Source organism: Toxotes jaculatrix, chromosome 18, assembly GCF_017976425.1.
Source record: "Toxotes jaculatrix isolate fToxJac2 chromosome 18, fToxJac2.pri, whole genome shotgun sequence".
In the NCBI taxonomy this organism is placed as follows: domain Eukaryota; kingdom Metazoa; phylum Chordata; class Actinopteri; family Toxotidae; genus Toxotes; species Toxotes jaculatrix.
The window spans coordinates 7,201,171-7,216,457 of record NC_054411.1 but is presented as its reverse complement, the minus strand read 5'-3'; the positions used below and the strand labels follow the sequence as shown (position 1 = coordinate 7,216,457).

Here is a 15,287-nt window from a genome sequence, read left to right as displayed (position 1 = left end):
TATCATTCCAGAGTAATACGCAGCCAAGCATCTTTGTGCAGGGGAATATGTATGACGAATTAGATGCCAAGACTGCTTATTAGTTTACATTTCACTTCTAGATTGGATTAAATCTGACAGAACTTGAAATTACAGAAAGGATATGGAGATTTTCAGACCATGAAAACACAATGACAGATGGATAGACAGACAGACAAACAAACAGAATGATAGATAGATAGATAGATAGATAGATAGATAGATAGACTTGTGTGTTAGCCAATAGTGGCAGACCGAGTGAAAAGACAGATGGAGAAAAAGATGGAGGGAAAGATAGTGAGATGGTGAGGAGGAACAGAGCCACAGTGACACAAAGGTAGCTCTGGATGACTCACACTTCTCTCTTTCTCTCTCTCTCCCTTCATCTTTCTCCAGTCTGGATTAAAATAAAAGAGGCCCAGCAGCCCCAGCCTGCAGAGAGGGAGTTACGCGCTCCATCTCAGAGATAGGGTGATGTGCTAAAAATACCACTCCTTGTGTGGGCTTGTTGGGGAAGGGGGGGCAACAGTATGGGGAGGGAGGTTTATGGATTTGGTGGTATAGTAGAGACGCCAGTGATGTCCCTACTTTCCACAGTCCATCTCGATCACATTTCCAGCTTCTCTCAGCCCATTTCTTTTCTCATCATCTCTGCTCCACAGTGTGCACTAATTGGGTTTTGTAAGTGCACTCCTCCACTTTCTAGGAATGTTGGTCAGTGCAATTAAAATCTAGTTCATGGAGCAGAATTCGGCTAGATACTGCTTTTATCTTGATCCCCATTCCTTTTTTCCTCCACATCCCCTTCTCTAGCATCTCCTTTTTTGAGAAACTCCATTAAACATCAAAAGCAAATCAATATTATTCTACTGCTCTCACTGCTGCAGAACAATTACTCTCCATGTCGAGGAGTTTGTCTCTCAACTCCTAATTTATCTGGATGCGAGTGGCAGGAAACTAAACAGAGCACCAAGTGAACACGTCTCTCCATCTGTCATCTCTCAGGATGGTTCTCTGTGTCAGCTGATCCATCTGTTTAACCCAGCCTCAGCCTCCACAACAGTAGAGACGAGGGGAAATGCCGGTGGAGTTCCCATAACACAAATCTACAAGGTGCTCTTTGAGAGGAACAATGCTCATTAAACAAACAGTTCCTCTGGTTCATCCCCTGATATCTAGAAATCAGAAGACTGGTTATAAAAAGAACTGGGTGTTGGGAGTCACGATTCTTAAATACTTACCTTTTGCACTGAATGGCGTCCGGGGTCACAGAGGGGATTTACATGTAAAAAGATAGGAGTAGGGAGAAAGATTAGTCTCTGCTGAAGCTGGGTGTGCCCAAATTGAGTTGCAGTTAATCATTTTGCATTTGGCCAGAGAAAGGAAAAAGAATGAGAGATACACACGGACAGGAAGAGGGATGGATGGGGGGAAAAAAAGACAAAAGGAGAAAGAAACAGAAAATAATACAGCCATTCTATCGAGCTGTCCTGCCCTCGTTGCCCCTTTCTTATACATGGTGCACAAGTAAAGGAGACAGCAGAATAATAGCATGCAGAAATACAGTGCAGTCAGAATGTATTGTTTTTTCATTCCTTTGGCTTTTTCCAAGAAAGTGAGTATCAGGTTTAAGTGGTGACTTTCAGCTTTATGGGTCTTGAGGGTGTTTTGGGTGAACACTTGTAGCCCTTTTGACACACAGTCCCTCAATTTTAGGACAGAATGACAGAAAAATGAACCTAAAAATACAGGCATGGCAGACCATCACCAGGGAAGATACCAAGTGTGTGAATGCTAAGACTGAAAAAGGATTTGCAACCAAATATGAAATTATGATGACTATTTATCTTAACTTGCATTTAACCTCAGAGTTTCAAATTAAATCCAACGTGCTGGAGTACAGAACCAGCACTACAACAACAACAAAAAAAAAAAAATGTGTGAATGTCTTACCAGTTTCTTACTAGACTGTATTGTTGCAGTTACAATCTAACATACGTCATCTGTGTGTTGTGCAGATAGGGCATGTCAAAAAGTTGCGTCCAAACAGAGTTGAAAGTCGAGCAACCTGTGAAGCAGACACAGCAGTGACAGAACGAGTCGGTCTCCACCTGAGGAGAGACTCCTGTGAGTTCAGAGATCTGCTGATTGTGATGTAAAGTGACGGACGCCTCTGGTGGGTTTCGAAGAATACGGAGTGTAAAATAATTCACACAGCAGCAGAGCCCCCGAATTCCTAAGGTGACAGAAAACACTGCGCTGAGCTTTGTGTGTCTAATGTGTCTAACCACTCAATCCAGGCGGAATTTATTTTGTACAGTGCATTAATAGATTAAAAGGTCTGTCCTTCCACAATGCGGAGGGCCTGTAGCTGTACGAAATAAAGGCTGATTATCCTGTCTAGTGTAGCCCATAAAATAAATCCCTTTCCTGTGGCATTTGCCAGGTGTGTGATTGTGGCCAATCCCTCCGGGTTCTTCCTGAAAGGCATGTGTTCTGCACTTTCATAGGCTGCGGCCGGCTCTCTGTGTTCGGCCGCCCGGAGCTGGGCTGGTGATCCTGTGGGCAGGATAATCTGCTGTAATCTCCGGCTCTGTGATCTGACCACAGCGCAGCTGAGAGCTGGATGGGTGGGAGAAGCTACGCCCAGAGCGGACAGTTGGGTGGGCAAACAGTGGAGGGACAGTGGATGGGGCCACTACACTGTAAAAAAGCCAAACCAAAACAAACAAACAAACCAACAAACAAACAAACAAACACATAATTTAAATTCACAAAATATAAATTACCAGACTAAGTTTTGATTCTTTAACTGATGAAGTGCAGGAGTTGTTTTCTCTGTTTGGTCATTAGTTGTTTTAATGTAGACTCATGAACTAAAGATGAACCTGAGCTATTAAAAGCAGCAAACAACACTTCAGTCATTTTAACAAGAGTTTCAAGTCAGATTTGCTTTCCAGTTGCATTAGTCCTTTCAGTAATGATGCACTTAAGGTTGAACTATTCCGTGCACATATTGTGTGCATAGCCAGATTCAGTCCAGTATTAATACTGAAATGTGGATCTCACTGCTGCTCTGTTGACTTATAAACTGAGAATATGGGGTTATAGGGGCTGAAGTGGATTTGAATTTTCATCAGGGTTTGTTTTCATTTTTATCTGGGAAAATATCTGACTCATCTGAGATACATGCATGAAAAGACTCATAACAAGCCTCAATCACGCAGCTGTACTCGACCTGGATAAAGAAAGGGTTTCTGGAGAGCTTTAACTCCAATACAGTGTATGCTGGGAAGTATGCTAATGAGATAATGATGTTTCTTAACTCACATAATTTGATGAGTTTAATGAGCAGCCAGGTCACAGGAAGTCACGAAGCTTGAATTATAAGTTCTTAAGTGGTTGTGTTTGTGGCAACTACAAATCTTATCTAATTACATTAAATTGATGATAAAAGATGATTGGTGATTGATTTCTCTAAATTATCAGATTTAGAGAAATTAGAGTGGCTAATGATCGACCTGTCTCTCACACTGGCGGCCTTCTCATAGCCCACTACTGTTCATTCCTGCTCCTGCATCCACTCTTGTGTTTTCTCCTCCTCCTTCCATACATGCCTTTGCTTTATCCCCCTATCCTGGCTCTGTGAAGCTCCAGTGGCCAGATGCCCTCTCTTTGCCCATGTGGCATGGCGCCAGGACTTTCCCTTCAGAGCTTCTGCTTCTTGTGCATCGTACTGTAAATATCGACATTAAAATGGAGGCAGGCTTGAGCATGCCTCTGTCTTACTCTCTCTCTCTCTCGTGATTGCCTGAGAAGCACAAAGGGCAAGCTGAGGCAAGCGGAGATGGCAAGCCTTCTCTGGACATGTCATTTGAGATGTGTCACTTAATGGGTATGTTGACCTAAAAGCATGCCCCAGCCTGAGAGTGCTTCATAATAAAAATGTGCCTATAATGTGCTTGATAGATCTGCGGATGATTCAGCCGCGGAGCATAGAGAGTACAGCTGTGATTATATGGCCAGCCTATAAAAGTAGCACCCTTTCCCAATTTGCAAGTCCCCACTCCTCTTCCCTTCAACTCCCCTCAATGCCACCCCCACACTGGTAGCAATCAGCCAGGTGCTAAATGCCTGGGTGAGGTACAGCTCATGGGTGGGTGGGGAGGTGTAAGGGGTGGGCGGGATTGGGGGGGGGGGGGGTGAAATTGCACGTGGAAATAAGCATCTGTTCTTGCTTGGCAGAGGATGAAGCGGGGGCAGGAAATAACTGTCATTCTCCACTGAGGCTGAGAGTACGGACTGTGTATGTGTGTGTGTGTGTGTGTGTTGTGGGGAGAGAGGGTGATGGACACAGGCAGGTTAATCATTAACTTAGTGAACTGAGGAGAATGAAGAAAGGGGTGGTGAGGGGGTGGGTCTGACTGACTGTGAGGTTTTGTTTTGTTTTGTTTTTTCCAAGTGGCTTAAATGAATGAGAGTTGGCCCCCCCCCAGAGGGGCCTGATTAACAGCTAGCGTACAGTGTGATGGAGGGAGAAGAGAGCTGACACCAACCAGGCTGTAGGGAAAACGCTGATGTGGCAGCAGCATTCCCCAGCCAGGGGCTGCGTTGTGATGATTGTTAATGAATAATCGATGGCAAGAGAGGGTCAATGGAGGGGATGTATGTAAATCTTCTCTACACTCTCATACGGACTTACAGGTTTAATTAAACTAATCGCTGCACTGACTCCCGGCTCCAAAGCCCTTTGAAGCCTGCCGTATTAATGACACCAAATCAGGGTCTCTCTTTTGTTGCAGGAATGTGTGCCGAGAAGAGAGAAAATGAAGTGCCACTGCTGAACAGTCCAATTTTCCCGGCTTATTCTTCTACACAAGGACTTTGTGTAAGAAGATGCATAATGTTAATTTAATAACCAAAGTAGTAGGCGACTGAAGCAAGACACCTGTGCATAGTAGTTCTCAACCAAAATACATTCCAGCTCGATGTTACATGACAGCTGCTGCACATGCGATAAATGAGCTTTACATTTTCCAAGTCAGCGACCGCATCTCTCAGTCATGTGAAACGAATCAGAGTCTTGTTGTTAACATACCCATTAACATAGGTTTGTTGTCAGAGAGCCACCGTGAGTTAACAGCGTGAGGCAGTTCAGGTAGCACGGCTACGAGAGAGACAGCAGCCTCAATGTGCTCCTCTCCTCCCTGACAGAGACAGTTTGTTATCATCCATAAGAAGGAGTCACTCAGCTGGCACAAATCCCCTTCCCTCTGAACCCTCTGATCATCATGTCATTGTCCGCAGCGATACACTCCAGGGACACTGCTTTCACATAATGAAACCAACAAGAGAGCTGCCCACAGCCCGGCTTATAATCACCCTGTGTTTGTGTGTGTGTGTGTTTGTGTGTGTGTTTGTGTGTGTGTATGTGTGTGTACATGCATCTAGTTTGCCTTTTAGTGTTTGAGTGAAAACAAAAGAGCTGCAGCTTTAATGCTCATCCGTGTGTGCGCTTAAGTGCAACATGGGGGTGTGTTTTTTTTTTTTTTTTTTTGTGTCCGTGTGTGTGTGTGTGTCCACATGTGTGTGTGTGTGTGTGTGTGTGAGTCACTCTGAGAGGTTTCACCAGCTATTATTGAGCTGGGACTCGGTATTTAATAGGAGATAGAATAATTGTCTCTTCATCAGCTCTCCAGAGATTACAATAGTAACTGTCATGTGGATTAGAATTCTTGACATTTTCCCAGAGTCTGTCTTTGAAAAGCACTGTTCAAACAGGCTGTATATGTGAGGCCTTTTCATAAGTGACTTTCCAAGACGAGCTCCACCATCCGTCCCCAGTGCGTCATAAACAAACGGTAGTTACTCTCTACCAGGAAGAGAAGGGAGGAAAAAGAGAGACTCAGAAGAAAGGGTAAACTACTGACTGTGGAAGGCAAGAGGAGAGGAGGAAAAAGCTTGACAGGGCATCTTATCTTTGCTGTGTTCTTCGCAGTGCTCAGGCTTTAAGCTGCCTGCTGAAGGGTGGAACACTCAATTCATGCAGCAGGTTTCTCTTGCTTCTTTTTTTCCTTGCTAGCTGCTCTTGCAGAAAAAGACTGAAAGAAAAAAAACATACTATTCACAAGTCGTCTCATTTGTGCTCTCATTTGGTATGTGCAGAAAGTGTGACAGACTTTGAATAGCTTTCCTCTTTGTGCCTGCTCAAGACAGATGCAAATAAACACACGAGTGGAGGTTGTCAAACAGACACATACAGGCACAGTTTAAAATGTCCGATCTGTATTCCAAACACTGACAAAAGGTTGGCCCTGTTACCAAAAACAAAAGGTGTCTGGAGTGAGTTTTCCATTCAGACAAGCAGAAATTAAGAATTTAATTTAATTAAAAAAATAAAAAAATAAATAAAATAAACCAACTGCATCTGATGCTGTGGACTATGATCTGCTCTTCTTCCTTCAAAAACATATCGACCTGGACTCCAGACATTGGAAGACTAGAATTTTTAATAGGCATTTGTCTTAATTGCCAATGCTCATAAATCTGAAACCTTGGACTTGAATCTGCTGTAGTGTTCAAATGTCATTTTAATAAGCTTCTCAATGAAAAAAATAAACAAACAAAAAAAAAACACTAGACAACAAGTATTTTAACAAGTACTCATATTTTCTACTGCTGTTTGCATATGTCCCTTTTTCATCCAACTTCCATCCACTTATATCTGACAAAAATGTGTAATTCATACATAAAAACAGACTCTCTGTGTTTTAATGTCTCAGTTAGGAAAGTACAATAACTATTCTAAGCTAGAGATGTTATCCTGGAGCATTAGCTTTGTAACAGTTACTGAGAAATTCTTATAACTTGCTCATCACTCGTTTCCTTCTCTCTCCAAAGGAAATTGCCACACTTGCCACAGAGTTGTTTCGAAACGCTGTTTTGGTAATTCCAGGGTTAATGAAGTAGTTACAAAGCTATTAATCAATACCTCCTGCTATGAAAGGAATAAATAACACCTCAAGTGCTGTACTGCCAGCAAGCCTGACGCCTGCAGTGGTTCAGTAGCTCCAACATAGTTTTTATTCACACTGCAGTAAAAATGTTTCTGCGTTTTGAGTTGCAGTGTGTTCGAAATGCAGCCATGTAACTGTAAATAAAAAAATAAAAAACATCCGGCTTGAGGCTGTCTAACATTGCTATCTCCGATGTCATCACTGAATTAGTTGTGGTTGACCTAATACACCTCGTTTCAAAGCTATTTCATGGTCTAATTGTTGCTCATGGAGAATATTAAGGTAGTGCTGTGTCTGTTCACATCTAAAGGCCAGGGAAAGTGCTGTTGGTGAGCAAGGCTGTTGATGTCAAAATACAAAATGTTTTGGGTGCAAACCTTGCACACTCTGTAGTAGAACATGTAAACATTTACACAGGGGCATGAGTCAACCCCTTTTCTCCTGACTTTTCTCTCTCTCTCTCTCTCTCTCTCTCTCTCTCTCTCTCTCCCTCTCTCTCTGTCTGTTCTCTTTTCTCCTCCTCTTTCTGTTTTGTTCACAATCTTCTCTTCAAATCCTCATTACACAGGCTCTGTGTGTCGCTGTATTCTAGCGCCTGTGGTCTGTTATTCTGACTGATCAGCCTTCCTGTTGCTGCAGAGGAACTGTGAGCAGTGAGATAAGGGTAGTGAGAGCACATGCTTGCATTTGGGAGGAGTGGTGGGGGGTGGAGGAGGAGGACAGAAAGAGTAACAGATTCAACATGAAGAGAAAAAGGCTGGCCAATTAGGAAAGAAACAGAGGTCATTACAGGTCTCCCGGTTGTTTTTGAGTGGTTGTGTATGTGAGACGGCAGCCACAGCAACCTGCAGACCAGATGGGGACAGAGGTCCGGTTTGGGCCGGCTGGTCCCAGCAGCAGCAGCAGTGGAACTCAAACAGAGCTGAGGTGGTGAAATATCAGAAGAGTTCTCCTTTGTGAGGCTGTCGGCGCCGAGGAACAGACAAACCTCAAACAAACCTGCACGGGCAAGGATTAAGGAGACCTGCATAAAATCCAGGGAACAAACAGAGATTGTGAGAAACAGGGGGGAGCCAGAGTTTAAGCATCCAGGGCCTGAGGATCACAGCGCTGGATATGCATTTTGATGCACTTTGACTCCTCCGGCATGAGACACGTGGAAGAGCAGGTCTAAAGGGTGGATCAGGCCTTGTTATTAGATCCTGCTCTGGATTGAGGACAGTTTGCACCGAGTACGGCAGGTGCTGCGGTTCTGTCTGCCCGATACGTGAGTCGGCGATCTAAAAAGTACATGAGGGGGGACTGCGTGGGATGGAGACGACCATATAGAGACAGACAGCCAGGTTCAAGAGGAGGCTGGGGGAGTTTTCTTTAACTGATCGACTCCAGCGGGGCCAGAGTTGGCAGCGATGAGTCAGAGGAAGCTGACACGACAGCTGAGGTTGTGGGAGAGTCCTGAGGGTCCACCTCCTGCGCCCTCTCTCACCTCACCCCTGTCACCAGGCGATCAATCTCGAGGACACGGGGGCTCTGCTCTGTTTCGGCGTATGAAACTGAACCGCAGTATTCAGGAGCACAGTCGCTCATCTCACTGTATTTGCAGGTACAGTTCAGCGTCCGAGCCACTGATCTGTAATTTGGCCCAGTCCTCACAAACCTCTCTCTCTATGTGAGTGTGTGTGTGTGTGTGTAGCTGTAGAGATTTATATTTGTGATCCTTGTGTTGTGAGTATTTGTGCAATGTGACTGTTATACAACTCACTAAGGAAGATGTCAGAGTAAATTATTCCGTGCACACACTGTAGTAACCCTTGTCAGATGGATTAGATTATGCAAGGTGCTGAATTCACTAATGCTGAAGTCTCATAATTATTCTCAAAGTTTGCAGGAAAAAAATAAAAAAATAAATAAAAAAGGGGGGGATTAGTGTATGCAGCTTGCAGAGGGTCCCCCTGGCAGACATTTTTGATGTGGTTTTCATTACTGGGGAAACTCGTTTAATGATAATTTGATCTGTAGCCATAGTCACAGAACCTTCTGGGCAGAGGAGTGGCTCCTAATTGGCCAATTTAGAAGTAAATTCTAAAAATACCACACTTCACGCTTAATTTTAGAAGTTAAACTGAAAGCCGTTCACAACTGTGTTGACAACAAAAGTTTGGGAAGTTTTGGAGGATTGGGGAGGTGTTGTGCGGATAAAAGTTATACTACATTAAAAATAGATGCTGCAGCTACACTGCAATCTGCTTCCCTATGTGCCCTTGTCATCCCAACATTTTACTGCAGCCTGAAAGTGACAACTATATTTTAATATTATTATGCATGGAAGTCTTATAGCTGTTTTAGTGACTAACAAGCCTAATAATGTATACGTTTCACAAATATTGTCAGACAAATTGAAATCTGTCTGCACTGTTACTCCAAAATTCTCCATCATTTTCTTGTTATATGATGCCAAACTCCAAAACCCTGTTCAATCAATAGTGACTTCGTTTTTTAGCAGGGGGATCGAATCTTTCTTTCATCTCAGAAGAAGATGGCCTGAGGTAGTTTTTATTGAGGTGCTGCTGGAGAATAAAGGCTTAATGACTGCAGGTGTTGGTGATAAAGATACCAGTGTAACTCGAGAAGCGTGTTGCTGTGTCCCCTTTGGCTCAGCTCGACTTTGAATGGATCTGGCAGATTAGTTTATGCCTTGTGTTTTGGGTTTAATGTTAATCAGCAATGCGCTGGCCTGATGCTGTGTGGACAGATGCTGTTTCACTCCAAAACTGAGAGGAGATGACAGGCATTGATTTACAGAAGTGAAAATATCCAAAGTTCAAGCCAGTAACAGTGTGCCTTAATCACTGCCACTGTTTGGATGTTAATATCCATATTGTCTCATTTTTTCTTGTTGATAAATAAAGAAGTCCAAGAGGTTGTTTTTACCTTTGGGTCTTAAAGAGGTCTCAATCCAAATCAAAAATGTCAATCACTCTCATCCTCAGACAGACAACTTTGGCCCAGAGAGAAGCTGGGGTTGATCTGGTTCGTTTTGCTCACTTAAACACAACTCGCTCCAAAATATGACTTGTCAGCAAAGTGTAATTCTCATGGCAGCCCGGTGGGAGTCAGCCAATCCAATGGCACTGCAGAGTCACAGCTTGTATGGGTTCAGTGTTATAGCGTCTGTCACATCTCACTTTCTTCAACTTCCTCTCTCAGAAAGTAGTAACACTTAAGGAGGATGATGTGCATTGCTTGTGTTTGGGTGTTTTGGCTTATCTTGCTGCCTTTGGGTGTGACTCTCAGATGAGATCAAGAAGCTAAACAAACACCAAAAATTAAATGTAACAGATGTAAACACAGTTTCCTCCCTGTGTCCTCCAACCCTTCAGCTTTGATTCGGAGAATGGTCCCTCGCCAGGCCGCAGTCCCATGGATTCGCAGGCGAGTCCTGGGTTGGTGCTCCACCCTTCTTTCCCCCAGAGTCAGCGCAGGGAGTCCTTCCTGTACCGTTCAGACTCAGACTACGACACGTCCCCCAAAACCATGTCACGCAACTCCTCCATCAACAGTGAGGGGTAAGCATGGAGCCATCGTCCTGGATCCATCACATGGCAAGCAGAGCTGAAACATGTTTTTTAAACCCACAGTGTCCACTTACACACACACACAGACACACACACACGCGCGCACACACACTACAGTGCACTGCACATTATCCCAATCAACACAGCAATGCCTATGATTGCAATTATGCAAGCATTATGCTAATGAAATCATGATGAATCCTCTTAACATTAACTGTTGTGCTCTGCTTCCTGGCTTGTCTTTCAGTAAGTTTAAACCACCCAAAATCTTCCATTAGTGTGTTTCAGGATTATTTCTCTGTTTAGATACACATAGGTCTTTGTAAACACCCAGCGCACAGATACAGCCTCTCATATAAACACTAATATTGAGCTCCTCAGCTGCCCAAACCACTCACATTCATCTCATTCTCTCCTTTTTTTCCCCGTCTTTTGTCCTGCAGGCACGCCGAAGACATGATCGTCACCCCTTTTGCTCAGGTATGTTTTCACTGCGCACCTCGTCTGACGCGTTTAATTGCTGTAAATGACTAGAAAAGGTGGCTAATTAGTGCAGTGAACTTGTCGCCTCCCCACTCCCTCCCGCCCTCTCTCCTTCCCTCTTCCTTCCTCCCTCCTCCTTCTTTCCCTCCTACGCTGTCCATCCATCCCCCAGGTGTTGGCCAGCCTACGAACTGTAAGAAGCAACTTCACCATCCTCGCCAATGTCACAACACCCACTAACAAGTCAGTATCATGCTGTCAAACACCCCTTCCCCCCACTTACACACCGTCACGACTGCCTGCTTTGTTTGCAGTGTGTGTTTGCGAACGTGTCCTTCTCCTTGCTCCCGTGGGGAAACACTTTTGCCATATGATTAACCAGTTCATCATTATGAGACTATATGAGAAAATATGATCTGCATTATTTGGCATCTCTCCAACTTGCTAGCTGAAGACTGAGTGTAGAGAACACCGTGCCTCAGATGTATGTCCCTGACTCTGTACCCAGACGATGCAGACAGTCAATAACACTAAAATTATTTTCCTTTGTAATGCAGTAGACAGAAGGAGCTTGAGTTGGCAGGCTTTTAGCTCCACGTCAATATGATATATAAAGCAATGCACCACAGAATTATCAGCATCTATAATTATGCAGTGTTGTGCCCTGAAAATGCCTCCCTCACTACACAATTATGAAACCATGAAGGCTATTTGAGAGGAGAGCAGAGCTCAGGCTTTGTCTTTGACTATTTTTGGATACTTCCATATTTTAAGTGAAACAGGGGAATTTTAATGTACTTTAAAATATTCACACATTGCAGCTTTATCCAGTATTCAAAGATATTTTAAGATAGACACATGCTCCTCCATTTGTCTCTTTTTAGGGGCATATAAATGAATAACATACATGAAAATATTCATATCCCCTCTGTGAGCCAAGCCTTTTGTTGCTTCATCTTGTAATGCTGAATGCGTGCTGAAGCCCAGCAGGGGGCAGCAGTGTGTTGTTCTCCTTCTGATGCAAGGATGTGTTTGTCCACAGGAGGTCACCAGTGACAAGCCAACCCACTGTTCCCCAAGCTACACTCTCTGGTAAGTTGTCAGCTAATTAAAAACTCTTAGTCCAAAGAGTCCCATGGTCCCCTCACAGTTTTAAGGACACACCAAGACTCCCACACTCCCCAAAAGCATCATCGGTATTGAAAACGTCTGCAGAACCTTCACGTGGCTATTGCTGAAGAACTGTAATTAATCATACAGCATTCACTTGGACTGGATAGATCGTAAATAATTATAATGCTTAAGCAACAGGCGATTATATAAATTAAGAAAATATGGACTTGACAGAGATTTTTACTTTCCCTACACTGAAGCTGAGAGGAAATGCTTACTGTGTGCAATCAGAGTGCAAAACATACACACGCACATCTTCCCTGTTCAGGAGCTGATCCCAGAAACTGTGCAGTGATTTGCTGATCTTATAGACGTTTCTGATATTTAAAAACTTTCATATCAGACTTAAATTTAGTCGTCTGTTTTAGTGTGTCTATTAAAAGACCTGTCAACCCAATATCTGTCATATGTTTTGGCTGGCTGATCATAATTTAAAATAACGACCTGTCTTACTCTGTTTACAAACATTGTATTGATATAAAACAATGTGACAGCATCTGAAAACATGAACGTCTTTGATTCACTTGTTGTCTAGAGTTATTATGTGTGTTAAAAGGCTTTCAGTCCGTGGTAACATATCAGTGGTGTTGGTGGATTTTCCCTCCCTCTGCTGCTGGTTTATATGTTATCTGTGTGTGCGTGTATGTGTCTGTCCTTCCCAGAGGAGACATACCAGCAGATGGCTCGGGAGACCCTGGAGGAGCTGGACTGGTGTCTGGACCAGCTGGAGACCATTCAGACCCACCGCTCAGTCAGCGAGATGGCCTCCAACAAGGTGCACACCTGTCAGCACACAAGCTTTCACTGTCCTCCTTCTTCAGTGTTGCTCAATGTGGTGTCAAGCTTCTCTATGCACATATAAACTGTGTATTTCATGGTTCACAAGAATATTTCACCACTTCATGAAAAATGATTATTCATGGGCTGCAGCTGTTATTGTTAACTTCCTGTTTAAGCTTCCACTCTTTGAGGAATACAAACATTGCAGTTCCACCAAGGTAAATTGTTGAAATAAACAGAATAAAATAACCCTGTAGGAACAGCGTGTAAAACTTAAAAATCATTAAAAATACTTTTAATAACAGTGTTTTTGGGTTGTAAAAGCCTTCATGTGGCTTTTCCAGCCTCCCCTATTACTTGCAACACTGATCTTTCACACAGTTTCACATAACATTTTTTAGAAAATGACTAAGCAGCTGAAGTAATCATGTGCAGCTCTTTCCGCTGTAGATAGGGTCAATTTGCAAAAGGTTGTGAATCAGAAAGTAACAGTAAGTCTTGATATTATATGTTTCCTAGGTTTAGTGCAATCCTGTGGCAGTAATTGTATTGAATAATTAATGTGCACTGTAAAACATATGTGGTCAACTACCTTTTATGGCATTTGTTAAACTAAACTGACAAACATAATTGGTTGCCATGGTTAAGCATTTGTGTTTATAATTGCAAGACATGCAGCAAGGTTGTATTGGATCTTGATGCATTTTGCATCTACATGTGCATGTTTGTGCACAGGGCCAGGGTTCTTAAATGTGCATGCATTTGTATTTGTGGAGACATGGGGGACAGAGAGAGAGAGAGAGGGAGAGAGAAGGGAGGGAGGGTGACTGTCTGTGGGTGGGTAGGACATGGAGGGAGGGGGAATGGGTCCTGATGCTGATGTCTCTGCTGTAACCTTGGTTGCTATCGAACAGCAGCAGGGTCTGCCCTTCCCTTTTAGTCATTGGCTTTCCACTCTGACCACAAGCCATGTGGTTTGGGCAACAACCAATGAAATAGAGGCAATGCTCCTTTAATAGTGCTCCATCTTAAAGAGACAGCATCTTGTACCTTGTTTGTTTTATTCTAGAAATTCTTCCCATGCTGCACTTCACTATTAATTACTGGTGGGGTTCTTTGTGTTTATGATCAGTCATATCTTATGATGACAAGACTGAGGGAGAGATAACAAAAGGCCTTTATTTGTGTGTGTGTGTGTGTGTGTGTGTGTGTGTGTGTGTGTGTGTGTGTGTGCGTGTACATTTATCTGTGTGCACATACAATGTGCAAAGAGAAGTCTCCTGGGGTAAACAGAGTCTCTGGGAATATGTTGCTGCGTTTTAGCAGCCGCAACTAAGCTACAGAAATCCTCCGCACTGTGCCAACATGGAGGTACACACATGAATATTCCCACTCAGTCTCTCACTCTTACTCACACCCTCGCTCACACACATATTTTCGACAGACGTACATGCTGTCTTGTTGCACATGCGCACTCAGGCTCTGAGCAGAGGCAAGCACAGACACACATACACATGCACGCGCCTGCAGCCACACTGCCTGATTAGCTTGCGAGAGCCGTCTACAGCATTCAGGGAAATGGCGCAAGAGGCAGAGCTCTGGAGGAGGAACGGCAGCCTAGAGCAGCAGGATTAGACCTCTGGCATTTTGGCCGACTGAGGCATGGATTGACTTGGAGCAGGGGACTGGGCGACAGAGCTATCAGGAGGCAGCCTGACTGACTGTGGACAGACTGTGTGTTGCTGGGATCGGTGAGACGGCACAGACGGGTTGATGCACGGGTAGGACTGGGCCGGGCCTCTGGATCCGTACCGTGGGGGAGGGGCAGTCGACGCAGAGAGGGGGAGTGTGTTTTTCCAGACCACAGCTCTGGTGTGATTCTTCAGCCTGACCGTCTGCTACAGGCCTGCCTGCATCCCTCTCTTGTCTCTTTCTCTCTTTCCCTCTCTCATCCTCTCCATCCTTGTTTTTCTCTTGCTATCATCATCTGTCCCCCCCCTTTCCTTTCCCCGATGTTCCTGCTGTCATCCAAGCTCCCCTTACCTCCATCATTCGATACCACAGTCATCCTTCTGCACTGCCGTCACCATCTCTCCATTCCTCTTACCTTCATCATCTGAATTTTTTATTACTGTTTGTCAAGCAGCTCGGTTCTCACAACAACATTTTTTCGTTTACATCTCTCTCACATTCCCACTCATCTCCTCCATCGGCTCTTCTCTGTGCCCTTCAGACTGTCCCT

The 15,287-nt window shown here is 44.0% G+C and overlaps 1 protein-coding gene across 3 annotated transcripts in view; it reads left to right on the top strand.

Annotated features, from left to right (window-relative positions):
• pde4a (phosphodiesterase 4A, cAMP-specific) overlaps positions 1 to 15,287 on the top strand; it is a 39,740-nt gene that overhangs the window by 13,441 nt on the left and 11,012 nt on the right. For 2 of the 3 annotated variants that reach the window (XM_041062022.1, XM_041062020.1), the window contains exons 2-6: positions 10,415 to 10,600; positions 11,053 to 11,089; positions 11,265 to 11,335; positions 12,135 to 12,184; positions 12,928 to 13,040. In XM_041062022.1, the coding sequence (XP_040917956.1) occupies positions 10,455 to 10,600; positions 11,053 to 11,089; positions 11,265 to 11,335; positions 12,135 to 12,184; positions 12,928 to 13,040 (417 nt within the window). In that variant the 5' untranslated portion in view covers positions 10,415 to 10,454. Of the gene's footprint in view, positions 1 to 7,751; positions 8,638 to 10,414; positions 10,601 to 11,052; positions 11,090 to 11,264; positions 11,336 to 12,134; positions 12,185 to 12,927; positions 13,041 to 15,287 lie in introns of those variants that run through there. The other variant, XM_041062021.1, reaches the window with a different exon arrangement.